The 19,339-nt window shown below is 39.2% G+C and overlaps 1 protein-coding gene across 1 annotated transcript; it reads right to left on the bottom strand.

The window, feature by feature from the left end:
* Positions 1–1,012: 1,012 nt before the first annotated feature.
* On the bottom strand, positions 1,013–17,935 carry LOC111193045 (secretagogin). Its single transcript, XM_049475250.1, has 11 exons — positions 17,785–17,935; positions 17,121–17,191; positions 7,781–7,852; positions 6,564–6,653; positions 6,367–6,423; positions 5,258–5,335; positions 4,348–4,403; positions 4,208–4,253; positions 4,052–4,111; positions 3,306–3,374; positions 1,013–2,244 (listed from the first exon to the last, which is right to left on the bottom strand). Exons 1-11 carry the CDS (start codon positions 17,852–17,854, stop codon positions 2,116–2,118), a joined length of 798 nt encoding a protein of 265 aa, XP_049331207.1. The 5' UTR covers positions 17,855–17,935; the 3' UTR covers positions 1,013–2,115.
* Positions 17,936–19,339: the final 1,404 nt, after the last annotated feature.

Raw genomic sequence — 19,339 nt, 5'->3', positions numbered from 1 at the left:
AGGCTGGTATTTACCAAGAAGTTCAAAGACAAACTTATGGACTGATTATGGGCTGGGGAGACAAACATTAACCTTTGTTTAAAGAAACAAAGGATCTGCCAATGATTTCAAACATACCAGCTCATCTGTGAAATACAGTGGAGGTAGTGTCATGATTTAAGCTTGCATGGCTTCTTCTGGGATGGGTTCATGAATCTTAATTGCTGTAAAGTGAACTCAGAAGGTTAGTGAAGCCTGTGGGTCACAGATATGATGCAGTTACTTCAAATAAAGAATTTGCAACTAAATATTAAGTTTATTTCAGTTTAATTTACTTTAAGTTGATCTGTTCCAAAATTTTAGCTCATAAGAAAAATGGGTGGGTTCTTCTGAAATGTGTATCAGATCCAGATATAAATACCTGGAAATAAAAGCTTAAATGTTGATCTTTTGTCTCGTATAATTATCTTTTACTGTCCTAAAATGACCCAAATGTTTTCAGTCTAAATTAGAAATAAAGAGATTAACCTCACATTTCTAACACTTTTGGAGGGTACTGTACCAGTATAAAAATACACTACAGACATATTGGGGCACCTGCTTGTTTATTGTTTTTTCTAAAATTAAAATTTTAGAAATTACAAAAAGAGTTTATCCTGCTTTTGCTGGACCAACTGTCTCTAATACCAGAGAAGACCTTCTACTAGATTGCTGTGGAGCATTTCTGTGAGGATTTGATTGCATTCAGTAGGGGAATGGCGCATTAATGAGTCCAAAATGCATTCATCCCAACTCATGCAATCCAAAAGTTTCGAGAAAGTCTTTCCTTTTTGAGGGGCAGTTTCCCAGACAGGGGTTAGGCCAAGTCTTTTTTTACACAGAACATTAAATAAAGATTTCCAATTTAAGATGAGGAAAATATAGGGTTAACTCATGCCTGGCAGGTCAACCAGTTGTGTGCTTAAATTGCAGTTAATTACAAAATAATAGTACAAAAGTATGTCCAGAAACACAGACGACTCTTCAGTGCCTGTCACTGTCAAAATATTATTATTATTATAATGTCAGAGTGTTAAATCAGCATAATGATACATCATTTATCTGTTTATCAGAACAAGAGCACCAGAAACAAATCAACAAAAACAACAGCATGCATATACTGAGGTAAGAGTTTAAGTAGAGCTGGGCAATATGATTATATTTTATTGTGGTGTGATACATGTTCTTATGCTTTTTAAAGCAAATCATGCTTTAAAAAACACTGACTCAACTGTACATTTCATTACAGTGTAAAAATAACTGTTAAATTGGATGAGGTGCAGCAAAAACTGAATATTAACCAAAGTATTTGAATACTAATTTGAATACGATTTTTTTCCACTGCTAATGCATTTTGTCACTGCAATAAATATTGCGTAGTGTAAAAATGTCCTTAAATATCCTGATATAGTATTTAAACTATATTGCCCAGCTCTACGTATAAGGGTGTACTCACACTAAGCTCGGAATTCTGCCCCCTCCCCACTGTCCTGCTGGCCTGCACTCACACTGCATTTAAACAATCTGTGCCTGAGCACCTTTACCTCACTTACTGCTCAGTGGGTGTGCTGGCATTGTGCTGAATTCAGCACCCCCACCATGAAAAGCACCCTCTCTCGGAAGCATGTCTTCTTGATGAAAGCAGAGATAATCAAAGTATGTGCTAAAAATCACGGTTATCTTAGTCACGGTTACATACATAGTGACATAGTACACACTCCTGAGAGGGGGTGGTTTTCCTGGTGGGGTGCTCACACTAGTCAATCAAACCATGCCTGGGCACAGCACAGATTGCCTAGTGTTAGTACACCCTAAGTGAGTTAACACCAAATACTTAACAAAGCACATATTTACAGTTTAAAATGATCTAATCTATCAGAATATATAGAAATATTACTTTAAAAGATTTAAATAAGTATCAAGTAAAAGCCTTGAGTAAGCATCTCCCATGCCTCATGTCCTTCCTCCAAAGTGCCAGTCTTTAAGCCCCTTATTGCTCTAAACGCTAAATGGAAGGTTAGCACTAGCGGTTAGCCTGTGAGAGTATTTAGTGTTGTATGTGCAGGTCAGGGATGGTCCAGTAAGCTGCTTTGTGCTTTACGGGGTTAGCTTCAGACCCAGACACAGAGCAAGCTCGTTCTTCTGGATGATTCCATCTCCATTCACGTCGCAGTGGCTGAGCAGGGCCTTTTTGAACCTGTCCAGGTCTGCGCCAGTCAGGTTGGGCTGTGGAGAACCACAGAGTAAACAAGACAATATCAGTATGGGCAGCATAAGAGACATATAAAATAGTTTTAGAACACTTTTAGATACCTTTTTGCTGTTCTGAGAACATCATAACTAGCCAGAAATCACCTTCTAGCAGCATTCCTTAGGAATCTTAGGCCATTTTTCATAGGCTAATCTTGGGTTTCTGTGCTGTAACCACCTTTTTCAAATCCCACCAAAGATTTTCTATGGCACTCTGTCATAATAACAATAATATGACAAAATAATAATAATATTTTGCCCTTGACAGGCATTTAATAGTCATCTGTGTTTTTAGACACGCTTTTTGTACTATTATTTTGTAATTAACTGCCATCTAACTATGGTTATCTGATGCTCTTATCCAGTGGGTATTAATATTACAGGTTATTCCTATTACAGCATTGGGTTAATGTAGTGTTTGGAGTCTTGCCCAAGGACTTTTATTGGTACAGCACAGCATTCAGTCAACCAGACTGGGAATTGAACCCTAGTCTTCCTCATGATTTAGTAGCTCATTGGCAAGCAGTGGTGTTATCCACAGTGCTACATCAACGACTGGTTACTTTTCCATACTTAGATTAAGCCTAATTTTCATTAAATATCTTCATTAAATATGCTGTGTAGTAAAAGACTAGGCTTAACCCCTGTCTGAGAAACTGAACCTATATATTTTAAAGATTTTGGACCCCCAATCTAATGAATGCAATCCAGCTACTTTAAGTTGCATTAAGTTGCAAATGCACTCCTACACAGCTTGTCTAGTGCCTGTTGAGTAGGAAAGCCAAATATCACCTTCTAGCAGCGTTCCTGAGGAATCTTAGCCCATTTCTCATGACCACTAATCTATTAATCATCTTGGGATCCTGTGCTGTAACCACCTTATTTAAATCCCACCATAGATTTTCTATGGGGTTCAAGTTCAGATTGAAGTCCAGGTTCTAGAACTTCTTGTTCACAGTGGCTAGTGTAATAAGGCAGATGCTGCAGAAGATATTACTGGTAGATTATTTACTTAATTACATTTTTTAATTCTTTACCTTCACCAGCTCCATCATGTCTTTAACAAATCCATCCACCTCTGGTCCTTCCAGTTCTCCTGTCTTACTCTAAAAAAAAACAAACAAAAAAGGGTGTCGCCATGTTTCCCTTCCTATGGGAAAGCTGGGGGAAGGGCCTAAATAAGCAAAACTTCTTAAAGTTAAAAGAGAGCTGAATGAAAATCTACACAGATATCTCTTCTGAAAACTGTTTACTAAGGTGAGTAAAGTGCTACTGTTTATTTATAGTAAGCTTAGATTTCTAGATTTCCACTAAGGCTGGATGCAGCAGCATTATTAGCATTAGCCACTAACTGCAGCACTAGCGGGAGATAAATGCCGCCCGATAGTGCTAGACTGAGGAACCCTGAGTGTTCTGAGGAACTCAGAGTGCTACCAGCTAGCGGTTCATCCCACGTAGTTTGTTTTAACAAAGCAAACATGCAGACTACAGAAAGAGCTAGCGCTGTGGTTGGCAGCTAATGGTAATGCTTCTGCACCCAGCCTTGGTGCTGGAGAAACTTTACAGAAAGCTCACCCTTATAATGCTGTACTTCAGTGGAGTGACTTTACTGCTCCTCAATACCTGACTAATAAAATTCATATATAAGAAGCATGGGATTATAATGTACTGTGAATTTTTGTGAAACTTAAAGGATTTTAAGAGAGCCTTATAGTGTGAAAAATATGCTAAACTGAATTTCAGTTATATATATACAGATTCTGTATCACACTTTCACACTTACCACGTCATAGTGAGCAAAGATCTTCTCAAAGTCCCTCTTCCTGTCTGTCTGACTGCAGGCCTGAAGAGAGGAAGTGACACAGTTAATGGTTATCACATTTTAATACAATTAAACGTATATATTCTCGGAGTTGGTTTGGCTCTCTAAACTACTTACATCCATCTCAAACTTCAGCAGAAAGTTCTCCTTCAAAGACAGAATTCTGGAGAAACAAAACAGACCAGAAACATCTAATCCATTCAAATCCATATCAGACTGAATGTAATAATTAATAAGTAATAAATAAATATTAGAACCTGGCCAGGTCTTTTAAGTCTAGTTGGCCATCTTTGTTTTTTCCAAACATTTTCATCTGAGAGCGAAGAAAAAACAGACCAAAAATCATCCTCATCATCATCATGATCATCATATTCATCATCATCATAACCCTGAGTAGTATTTCACCACCTCAGTTTCTAAATAAACCATTTAATTGATGGATGGATGAATGGAACCATGGACAGACAGACAGATACTTACATATACCAATCAATGGACAGAGAGGTGAATGGATAGATTAATATTTAAAAGGATAGACAGACAAACAGACAGGTAGACAAAAAGTCAGATAGGTGGATGGATAAGCAGGCAGACAGATATAATGTATGGTGACATATGTCAATGAATAGAAAGACAAACAAACAGTTGGACAGACAGAAAGACAGACAGACAGACAGACAGGTAAATGGATAAATGAATGAACAGATGAATTGACAGATATACTGTATAGGCAAATAGATACATAGATTTGTTCTTTGTATAAAATGTGGCACCCTATAATTCATAACTTTACTCATTCATAACTTTACTTTTCTTTCTATGTCAATCTACATCTTGTTTACAATTTTAAAAAATGTCTGATGCAGAATTTTGTGGAGAGAATGCAGGAAATCTACTTATACCCCTTCTATAAAGGTCATGTTAATGCAGGTGTTGCTGCACAGTAGAACAGTGCACCACCACAAACAGGTTTTTTGATTGGCCCAATTTACAAGACCAATTACCCAACCCACTCATTAGGACTCCCCCTATCACTGGTGATGCCCCAACACCAGGAGGGTGAAGACTAACACATGCCTCCTCAGATACATGTGAAGTCAGACTCTGCCTCTTTTTGAACTGCTGCTGATGCAGCATTACTGAGTAGATGTACTGATGTGATGGTACCATGGTGTCGGTGTACTGCTCCAGTTTCTCTGGGGTGATGTGCTTGTTGTGCTGCTGAAACAGGTCCTGGAGGAAACTCTGGTGGGTCAGAAACAGACAGCAGAATTGTATTAATGCACATTTACTGCATTGCCCACTCCAATCACATCACAGCTAACTAAATCCTATTGTACCATCTCCACCAATCCACAGAGGTATGTTAAGGTATGTTAATAAAATCCTCTAGACCAGGGATCGGCAATAGGCAGCTTGTGGGCCAGTTGTGGCCTGCAAGCATGTACAAAATAAATAATAATGCTTCTCTGGTGAGCTTTTGTTTAATTTCCTCCCCTGTCTCTCTCTCTGTAGCGATCGGCGTGACTTTAGGTTACGCCCGTTCTCGTTTTTCCGCACGTTCTTGGGCTCCCTATCACCTGAAAAAGGCGTTTTTTCCCAGCCGTGTCTCAATTCAGCGATGCAGCGATAGTGTATTGGACCACGACCCTGATGGCATGAGTTCGATCCCTCGTGAGGAGCGGTGTGTTTATTTATTTATTTGTTTTTTTCTTCTTGGGTTTACCTGCTTTGAGATCAACTGTTCTGCAATTGGGTTCAACAACCCTCTGAGCTGGAGAGCTACTAGTCTGTAGCACTCCATCCCATTACACTTCACTTTACAAAACATTTCCCGCAACGTAATGGCTTGGAAAATATCTGGCCCGCGGCCAAACTTAATTGCTGACCCCTGCCCTAGAGGGCGCTGTGTCCTTCATTAGTACTTCTTTATAATTCTCATTTGTAAATCCCTTCACACATGTGGATTGTTTTTTGGACTTTCTAAGCTAAACATATTATGTTCAGTATATTATAGTTTCAGACGTTTGATAAATGGAATTATGTAACTGTGTACAAAATGCAATTTGTTACTATTAAATAGGTTTTAACACAGTGTCATCTCCATTTTTTCACATTTTAAAAACAAAAGGGTCCCTAAAAAAATACCACAAAAATCTATATTTTTTTCCTTGTTGAGGATGCAAAATCATTAAGGTCATCATAGTACTTATTACAAATTTTCATAATTTTATCAGTACATTAATACACTTTCAGGCTGTCACAGTCTGCTGTACCTTCAGTTCCACAGCTGATATGAATCCACTGCTGTCAGCATCATAACGTCTCCAGATCTGCGCACACACAAACACACACACATGCATCCTTTGTGTTTAAGAGCATAGTCTTGTTTCAGAAGCGCAAATAAACCCATTGAACAGAACAGAACAGAATGTTTAAACTGGTTAAACTGGTTATACTGGTTTAATCTGACCCTCATAAACTCCACACTGTTGTCCAGCGGCGTCTCTCTGCGGAACAGCAGCAGGAAATTCTCCTCCTCTGGAAGAATCACTGTAGCCAGCTGTGTGTGTACAGACAATCAGACAGACAGTTAGACTGAGAGATGGACTGAGGTACAGATAAAATACATGGACAGAAAGATAGATACGCAGATAAACAGACTGATGGATGGATGGATGGATGGAGGGTAGAGACAAATAGAGACAGATAGAAACTCAGATAGAGACAGAAGAACAGTTTAATAGATAGATAAGTTGTTAAATGTGTAAAAGTTGACAAATATATTCTATAGGAAGATGGACAGATGGGATAGATAGATAGTTGGATGGATAATTTGGTGGCTATATAGGCAGATAAATAGACATACAGGCATATGCATGGAACTATAGATGAATAAACAAAGAGAGATAAACAGATAGAGGTACAGTGTAACAAACAGACACATAGATGGGCAGATAGACAGACAATTAGTTTAGAATAAAGCGAACGTGAGAGCTGAGTGAACCATCAGGTCTGACAGACAGACAGACAGACAAACAGACAGACAAACAGACAGACAGACAGATAGATAGATAGATAGATAGATAGATAGATAGATAGATATGCATGGAACAATAAATCAATGGACAGAAAGAGATAAACAGATAGATAAACAGCCTAACAGACAGACAGATAGATGGAAAGATAGACAGCTAGATGGACGGATAGACAGGAAGATAAACAGACAGACATTTAGTTCAGACAGACAGAATGAACCATCAGGTCTGATGACAGACAGACAGACAGACGGACGGACAGACAGACAGACAGACAGACAGACAGACAGACAGACAGACAGACAGACAGATAGATAGATAGATAGATAGATAGATAGATAGATAGATAGATAGAAAGATAGATAGATAGATAGAGATACAGTCATGTGAAAAAGTTTGGGCACCCCTATTAATCTTAAACATTTTTAGTTGTAAATATTTGGGTGTTTGTAACAGCCATTTCAGTTTGATATATCTAATAACTGATGGACACAGTAACTGTAAACAGATAGACAGCCTAATAGACAGACAGATAAATGGACAGATAGACAGTCTAACAGACAGACAGATAAATGGACAGATAGACAGTCTAACAGACAGACAGAAAGATTGTCAGACAGACAGACAGACAGTCAGTCAGTAGGTGAGGGACCTCCTGGATGTGCAGGTGTCTGTCAGTGCTGGAGCTCCTGATCTTCTTCAGTTTCTGCTCCATCAGTTTATCCTGATAAAGAGCAGCAGAGTGATCAGATATCAGCAGGCTGTTCCAGAGAAACTACAACACACAGAGCTGATCATCATTCTGTATTTATTCTGATTAAACCATACTGATGATGAGAATCAGACAACAGAGCTGACGACAAGCACACCTGCCAGATAACACACACTCCCACCTTTACACAAACACACACTCAGATAACACACACTCCCACCTTTACACTCACACACACTCAGATAACACACACTCCCACCTTTACACAAACACACACACTCAGATAACACACACTCCCACCTTTACACAAACACACACTCAGATAACACACACTCCCACCTTTACACAAACACACACACTCAGATAACACACACTCCCACCTTTACACTCACACACACACTCAGATAACACACACTCCCACCTTTACACAAACACACACACTCAGATAACACACACTCCCACCTTTACACAAACACACACACACTCAGATAACACACACTCCCACCTTTACACAAACACACACTCAGATAACACACACTCCCACCTTTACACAAACACACACACTCAGATAACACACACTCCCACCTTTACACAAACACACACTCAGATAACACACACTCCCACCTTTACACTCACACACACACTCAGATAACACACACTCCCACCTTTACACAAACACACACACTCAGATAACACACACTCCCACCTTTACACTCACACACACACTCAGATAACACACACTCCCACCTTTACACAAACACACACACTCAGATAACACACACTCCCACCTTTACACAAACACACACACACTCAGATAACACACACTCCCACCTTTACACTCACACACACACACTCAGATAACACACACTCCCACCTTTACACAAACACACACACTCAGATAACACACACTCCCACCTTTACACAAACACACACACTCAGATAACACACACTCCCACCTTTACACTCACACACACACTCAGATAACACACACTCCCACCTTTACACACACACACACTCAGATAACACACACTCCCACCTTTACACAAACACACACACTCAGATAACACACACTCCCACCTTTACACAAACACACACTCAGATAACACACACTCCCACCTTTACACAAACACACACTCAGATAACACACACTCCCACCTTTACACAAACACACACTCAGATAACACACACTCCCACCTTTACACAAACACACACACTCAGATAACACACACTCCCACCTTTACACAAACACACACACTCAGATAACACACACTCCCACCTTTACACAAACACACACACTCAGATAACACACACTCCCACCTTTACACAAACACACACACTCAGATAACACACACTCCCACCTTTACACTCACACACACTCAGATAACACACACTCCCACCTTTACACAAACACACACTCAGATAACACACACTCCCACCTTTACACTCACACACACACTCAGATAACACACACTCCCACCTTTACACAAACACACACACTCAGATAACACACACTCCCACCTTTACACAAACACACACACTCAGATAACACACACTCCCACCTTTACACAAACACACACACTCAGATAACACACACTCCTACCTTTACACTCACACACACACTCCCACCTTTACACAAACACACACACTCAGATAACACACACTCCCACCTTTACACAAACACACACACTCAGATAACACACACTCCTACCTTTACACTCACACACACACTCCCACCTTTACACAAACACACACTCAGATAACACACACTCCCACCTTTACACAAACACACACACTCAGATAACACACACTCCCACCTTTACACAAACACACACACACTCAGATAACACACACTCCCACCTTTACACAAACACACACACTCAGATAACACACACTCCCACCTTTACACAAACACACACACTCAGATAACACACACTCCCACCTTTACACACACACACAGTCAGATAACACACACTCCCACCTTTACACAAACACACACACACTCAGATAACACACACTCCCACCTTTACACAAACACACACACTCAGATAACACACACTCCTACCTTTACACTCACACACACACTCCCACCTTTACACAAACACACACACTCAGATAACACACACTCCCACCTTTACACAAACACACACTCAGATAACACACACTCCCACCTTTACACAAACACACACACTCAGATAACACACACTCCCACCTTTACACACACACACACTCAGATAACACACACTCCCACCTTTACACAAACACACACACTCAGATAACACACACTCCCACCTTTACACAAACACACACACACTCAGATAACACACACTCCCACCTTTACACAAACACACACACACTCAGATAACACACACTCCCACCTTTACACAAACACACACACTCAGATAACACACACTCCCACCTTTACACAAACACACACTCAGATAACACACACTCCCACCTTTACACAAACACACACTCAGATAACACACACTCCCACCTTTACACAAACACACACTCAGATAACACACACTCCCACCTTTACACAAACACACACACTCAGATAACACACACTCCCACCTTTACACAAACACACACACTCAGATAACACACACTCCCACCTTTACACAAACACACACACTCAGATAACACACACTCCCACCTTTACACAAACACACACTCAGATAACACACACTCCCACCTTTACACAAACACACACACTCAGATAACACACACTCCCACCTTTACACAAACACACACTCAGATAACACACACTCCCACCTTTACACAAACACACACACTCAGATAACACACACTCCCACCTTTACACAAACACACACTCAGATAACACACACTCCCACCTTTACACAAACACACACACTCAGATAACACACACTCCCACCTTTACACAAACACACACACTCAGATAACACACACTCCCACCTTTACACAAACACACACACTCAGATAACACACACTCCCACCTTTACACAAACACACACACTCAGATAACACACACTCCCACCTTTACACAAACACACACACACTCAGATAACACACACTCCCACCTTTACACTCACACACACACACTCAGATAACACACACTCCCACCTTTACACAAACACACACACTCAGATAACACACACTCCCACCTTTACACAAACACACACTCAGATAACACACACTCCCACCTTTACACACACACACACTCAGATAACACACACTCCCACCTTTACACAAACACACACTCAGATAACACACACTCCCACCTTTACACAAACACACACTCAGATAACACACACTCCCACCTTTACACACACACACACACTCAGATAACACACACTCCCACCTTTACACTCACACACACACAGATAACACACACTCCCACCTTTACACAAACACACACTCAGATAACACACACTCCCACCTTTACACAAACACACACTCAGATAACACACACTCCCACCTTTACACAAACACACACTCAGATAACACACACTCCCACCTTTACACACACACACACACTCAGATAACACACACTCCCACCTTTACACAAACACACACACTCAGATAACACACACTCCCACCTTTACACAAACACACACTCAGATAACACACACTCCCACCTTTACACAAACACACACTCAGATAACACACACTCCCACCTTTACACAAACACACACACACTCAGATAACACACACTCCCACCTTTACACAAACACACACTCAGATAACACACACTCCCACCTTTACACTCACACACACACACTCAGATAACACACACTCCCACCTTTACACAAACACACACACACTCAGATAACACACACTCCCACCTTTACACAAACACACACACTCAGATAACACACACTCCCACCTTTACACAAACACACACACTCAGATAACACACACTCCCACCTTTACACAAACACACACACTCAGATAACACACACTCCCACCTTTACACAAACACACACTCAGATAACACACACTCCCACCTTTACACTCACACACACACTCAGATAACACACACTCCCACCTTTACACAAACACACACACTCAGATAACACACACTCCCACCTTTACACAAACACACACACTCAGATAACACACACTCCCACCTTTACACAAACACACACACTCAGATAACACACACTCCCACCTTTACACTCACACACACTCAGATAACACACACTCCCACCTTTACACAAACACACACACTCAGATAACACACACTCCCACCTTTACACAAACACACACACTCAGATAACACACACTCCCACCTTTACACTCACACACACTCAGATAACACACACTCCCACCTTTACACAAACACACACACTCAGATAACACACACTCCCACCTTTACACAAACACACACACTCAGATAACACACACTCCTACCTTTACACAAACACACACTCAGATAACACACACTCCCACCTTTACACAAACACACACTCAGATAACACACACTCCCACCTTTACACAAACACACACACTCAGATAACACACACTCCCACCTTTACACAAACACACACACACTCAGATAACACACACTCCCACCTTTACACAAACACACACACTCAGATAACACACACTCCCACCTTTACACAAACACACACACTCAGATAACACACACTCCCACCTTTACACAAACACACACACTCCCACCTTTACACAAACACACACACTCAGATAACACACACTCCCACCTTTACACAAACACACACACTCAGATAACACACACTCCCACCTTTACACAAACACACACACTCAGATAACACACACTCCCACCTTTACACAAACACACACACTCAGATAACACACACTCCCACCTTTACACAAACACACACTCAGATAACACACACTCCCACCTTTACACAAACACACACACTCAGATAACACACACTCCTACCTTTACACTCACACACACACTCCCACCTTTACACAAACACACACTCAGATAACACACACTCCCACCTTTACACAAACACACACTCAGATAACACACACTCCCACCTTTACACAAACACACACACTCAGATAACACACACTCCCACCTTTACACAAACACACACTCAGATAACACACACTCCCACCTTTACACAAACACACACACTCAGATAACACACACTCCCACCTTTACACAAACACACACACTCAGATAACACACACTCCCACCTTTACACTCACACACACACTCAGATAACACACACTCCCACCTTTACACAAACACACACTCAGATAACACACACTCTCACCTTTACACTCACACACACACTCAGATAACACACACTCCCACCTTTACACAAACACACACACTCAGATAACACACACTCCCACCTTTACACAAACACACACACTCAGATAACACACACTCCCACCTTTACACAAACACACACACAGATAACACACACTCCCACCTTTACACAAACACACACACTCAGATAACACACACTCCCACCTTTACACAAACACACACACTCAGATAACACACACTCCCACCTTTACACAAACACACACACTCAGATAACACACACTCCCACCTTTACACAAACACACACTCAGATAACACACACTCCCACCTTTACACAAACACACACACTCAGATAACACACACTCCCACCTTTACACAAACACACACACTCAGATAACACACACTCCCACCTTTACACAAACACACACACACTCAGATAACACACACTCCCACCTTTACACAAACACACACACTCAGATAACACACACTCCCACCTTTACACAAACACACACACACTCAGATAACACACACTCCCACCTTTACACAAACACACACACTCAGATAACACACACTCCCACCTTTACACAAACACACACACTCAGATAACACACACTCCCACCTTTACACAAACACACACTCAGATAACACACACTCCCACCTTTACACAAACACACACACTCAGATAACACACACTCCCACCTTTACACAAACACACACTCAGATAACACACACTCCCACCTTTACACAAACACACACACTCAGATAACACACACTCCCACCTTTACACAAACACACACTCAGATAACACACACTCCCACCTTTACACAAACACACACTCAGATAACACACACTCCCACCTTTACACAAACACACACTCAGATAACACACACTCCCACCTTTACACACACACACACACACTCAGATAACACACACTCCCACCTTTACACAAACACACACACTCAGATAACACACACTCCCACCTTTACACAAACACACACACTCAGATAACACACACTCCCACCTTTACACTCACACACACACACTCAGATAACACACACTCCCACCTTTACACAAACACACACTCAGATAACACACACTCCCACCTTTACACAAACACACACTCAGATAACACACACTCCCACCTTTACACAAACACACACTCAGATAACACACACTCCCACCTTTACACAAACACACACACTCAGATAACACACACTCCCACCTTTACACAAACACATACACTCAGATAACACACACTCCCACCTTTACACAAACACACACTCAGATAACACACACTCCCACCTTTACACAAACACACACTCAGATAACACACACTCCCACCTTTACACAAACACACACTCAGATAACACACACTCCCACCTTTACACAAACACACACACACTCAGATAACACACACTCCCACCTTTACACAAACACACACACACTCAGATAACACACACTCCCACCTTTACACAAACACACACACTCAGATAACACACACTCCCACCTTTACACAAACACACACACTCAGATAACACACACTCCCACCTTTACACTCACACACACACACACACACACACACACACTCAGATAACACACACTCCCACCTTTACACAAACACACACACTCAGATAACACATAAAAGAAGATAACAGGGAATACCCTGTATAAACAGTGCATACACAGACACACCATTCACTCAACACACTCTGGAAAAACACATGGTATGTATTATTATAACCTATTATAAGCAGTACTTTTAGTACATTTAGGAGTACCGTACCTGTTTACTACCATAGTTAATAAAAAATGAGGCAGTTCAAAAACATTAGTACAGTGTAACATTTATAACTGCAGTAGATACTCTTTAGTACATACAGATATTTAACTAACAAATCTGTTAAAAAACAAACTTTCATTTTAGTGCTGTAAATTTACATTAGGAGATTGTAAAATATGCTACTGTACAATCCCATAAATAACTGAAAAATATAAAGTATACAAAACTGACAATACACTGTAAAACAATTTTAAATTAGAATATACAGTGAATAACTGTAAATATGCTACACATTTTTTGTAACAATCAACTAAGTAAAATATATTTTGTCACTGCAAAATGTACTATCATCTACTTTCTCATAGTAGTGCATTTTAAATATATATATATATATTAAATATATAATTTATTGTTGCTACAAAGCATATTATGATGACATACATTACAAATACATTACAACTACTACATTTTACAGTAAATTTTACAGATTTTGTTACAGAGTTGGAAAAAATGGAAATTGTTTCACAGTTACTAAAATTAAAAAGCACAAAATAATCCCTGTAATAACTAAGAACTGCATGCGTACTGGAACAGATTAAATTTTACTTGTAAAAGTCAGTTTATTTTCTCATATTTCAAAGTAAAGAGTTATGAAATGATTTGTAAAGCATGCAAAACTACAAAATACAGTAGTACAGTAATATGTAGTCTTTTCTCAATAGAAGATGTTATTGCAAATATTTACTGTAAATTATTAACTGTAAAATATTTACTGTATCTGAGGATCAAAACTGAGTAAAAGTGAACTTCTTCCCTCGTAATTTTACTTCAGTGTAAAGTAAATATATCTAAAAACAAACAGTACTACAGAGTCTTGAGCACAATGTATAAACTCATCATAGAAAGTCTATAACCTGAGATAAGTTAAATAAGCAACTCAAACAATAACTAAGAAGACTATGAGTCAATTAACCCTCTTATAACTTCCACATTTACCTTTTATCTTTTTTCCCCAGAAATTTAAAGCTAAAACTATAATAATTTAAAAATATATATATAATATTTAAATAGCCATTAAAAAAAAACCCTACCCAAGTGACTACGGAGAAATATCACATTACTATAAAATCTCATTGATTCACTTTAATGTAAAATATAAATATTTTTGGAGTTAAAATAGCCTTTTCTTTGTCCTAAGTACATATTTTTGTAATCTAAAACATTGGGTATTAAACATATTTTATGTTATTAACAATAGTAACATCCTTTATTATTAATCTGCCTAAAACTGAAAATAGATCATAGATCTTAGACATCATTTTTAGTAGAGAGAGAGCAGAAACAGAGAGCGCACAGATCACTGAACTGAGAACTGGTTTAGAAGCTGCTGTGCAAACCTTTTATATGTCTGCATTATCATTAGGTTGTGTGAATTATCAATATGTTTACAGAAACATATTTATATTTTTCTCCACAGAATGAGAAATATCAAAGCTCTCATAAGAACTTTGCATAAACTATCAGTGGTTCTTGCACTAATACAGTTAGAATTATGTTACCTAAGGGATCTAAGGTAACATATATTTGCCAACATATTACTATATGCTCATTTATACAGTAGTTTGGTATTTATTCCACTCATGTATATATTGTCTGTATACACTACTGTATTCCACTGTTTCCACTGCTCTACACTTTATACCTTAAACTGTAGTGCTGCTGCCTGCACATCCATATTGCATTTATCTAAGATACTTCTGTAGAGCTCATTATATATTTGTATATTTATATATTTATACTTATGTATATATACTTATATCTTTGCAATTATGTAAATAACACTGTATATTGCACTTCTGATTGGATGCTAACTGCATTTCATTGGCTCTGTACTTGTACACTGCACAATGACAATAAAGTTGAATCTAATCTAATCTAATCTAAAGTTTTTTGTCTAAATGTCTTAGTGATATTCACAAAATCCAACACAAATGTGTATAAAATTCTGATATTTTTATATGTGTATAAAGCTAAATCAGCAGAAAACATAATTTTAAACATTACATACATTTTAATTAAATGTTTACCCAGTTTCCCTTATTAAATTTGTTAAATTCACTAAATGTTAAGTACATTAAATGAGATTAACTGCTTATTTAAAGGAGTTAAACATTGACCGAGGTCACATTTACCCTAATAATAATAATAGAAGGGTTATAACTGTGAGAAAAACAAGTCCATTTGCTTACATTCTTCCCTAATTTCTTCATAATTTGGCCAACAAAGTCATCCAGCTGCTTTCCTTCAATATATCCTCGATCTGCGACGGCAAAAACAGTATTTAAACAGTATTTAATATACGTTTAATATGCAATCAAGAGCACCAACCATCAGCCACACTCTAAAAAACAGAGGTATGATATGAGTACTTTTTTGTATCTAAAAGGTACATTCTTTATATTTGTACCCTCAAAGGTACAATATTGGTCTTTACAAGGTCAGGTTTGTTCCTTCTGAAGTACAAAGTCATTTCTAACAGCAATAAGTACAATTTTGTACCATTTAACCAGCCAAAAGGTACATTCAGTATTCTGTATCACTGTACTAATGAACAATATATATTTAAATTGCACATTTTTTTTATTTGAAAGCCAGACAATTTTGGATCATCAAATTCTTGACACATATTCAGTTGATGATAATGTTTATAATCTTTATGATCTTTACTGGCACAAAAACCATGGGTACAAAAAAAGGACTTCCACTGAAAGGTGGAATTATGTAAATAACTTTTTTTGTACTTAAATATAAGGTACAGCCCCAGCGACAAGCTTTTTACTTTTTTAAATACAAATCTGTACTTTTTTTGTGTGCATGGTGATATAAATAAGCAGCACATTATCAGTACATTACCCTGAGCATCGAACAGCTTCCAGATCTGCAGGAAGGAGGCGGCGTCCAGGTGTCCGGAGGAGCTGTCCATGGTTCCGGAGCGCAGACCAGGTGAGCACCAGCAGGTGAGCGGCTCTGAGCTGCTGGAGGCTCTGAGCTCCACTCAGCCTGTATTTCAGCCTGGCCGCCTCCCCCTCCACCGCCTCCGCTCTCTCAGGGAGGGACTGACTGAGCGCCCAGCCATTATCTCACCCACATAATGAGGCTGCTCAGCCCAGACAGCACATAATCTGTGGAGATACGCAGATGTTGTACGGGGGGTCTCGTGGTAAAGGGCAAGAGGATATATATACTACTCAAGAGTAACATTACAATTACATCCTTGTTTCTAAACAGATTGTCTATTTTTTCAGCTCCACTGATCAAATACAGCTCTGAAAAAAAAAAAAAAAAAAACGAGACAACTTCAGTTTCTAAATCAGTTTCACTAATTTTGCTATTTATACAGTACATGCCAAAAGTTTGGACACACCTTCTCTTTTTCAGTGGAGTTTTATGTAAAAAAAAAAAGGGGAAATAACTAAAAAAAATAATTATATTCTAGTTTCTTCAAAATAGCCACCCTTTGCTCTGATTACTGCTTTGCACACTCTTGGCATCATTCTCTCAATGAGCTTCAAGAGGTGGCCACCTGAAATGGTTTTCCAACAGTCTTGAAGGAAGGAGTTCCCAGAGGTGTTTATTTGCACTTGTTGCCCCTTTGCCTTCTTCACTCTGTGCTCCAGCAGCTCACCCCAAACCATCTGGATTGGGTTCAGGTCCGGTGACTGTGGAGGTTCAGCTCATTTTTTATTTGAGTACATAAAACTCCACATGTGTTCATTCATAGTTTTGATGTCTTTAGTGAGAATCTACAATGTAAATAGTCATGAAAATAAAGAAAACGCATTGAAAAAGAGAAGGTGTGTCCAAACTTTTGGCCTGTACTGTATGTTTGAGTACAATGAACATTGTTGTTTTATTCTATAAACTACAAACAATATTTCTCCCAAATCCAAATAAAAAAATATTGTCATTTAGAGCATTTATTTGCAGAAAATGAGAAATGGCCAAAAAAACAAAAAAGATGCAGAGCTTTCAGACCTCAAATAATGCAAAGAAAACAAGTTCATATTCATAAAGTTTTTAGGGAAATTTTTAGTGGAATAACCCTGGTTTTTAATCACAGTTTTGTTCTCCTCCACCAGTCTTACACACTGCTTTTGGATAACTTTATGCCACTCCTGAAGGCAAATGTAGGTAGGAGTGTGTAATAGAGTGGAGGACAATAAGTGATTAAACACAGTGTTTAAAAACTCCAGCAGCACTGCTGTATCTGATCCACTCACTGTACCACCAGCTCAACACATACTAACACCTCATACACCACCACCATGCTAATCACTGCTAATCACTGCTGTATCTGATCCACTCACTGTACCACCAGCTCAACACACACTAACACCTCATACACCACCACCATGCTAATCACTGCTGCATCTGATCCACTCACTGTACCACCAGCTCAACACACACT

Source organism: Astyanax mexicanus, chromosome 2 (genome assembly GCF_023375975.1).
Source record: "Astyanax mexicanus isolate ESR-SI-001 chromosome 2, AstMex3_surface, whole genome shotgun sequence".
NCBI classification, from domain to species: Eukaryota; Metazoa; Chordata; class Actinopteri; order Characiformes; family Acestrorhamphidae; genus Astyanax; species Astyanax mexicanus.
The sequence above is the reverse complement of the archived record's forward strand: the minus strand, read 5'-3'. Positions and strand labels throughout refer to the sequence as shown.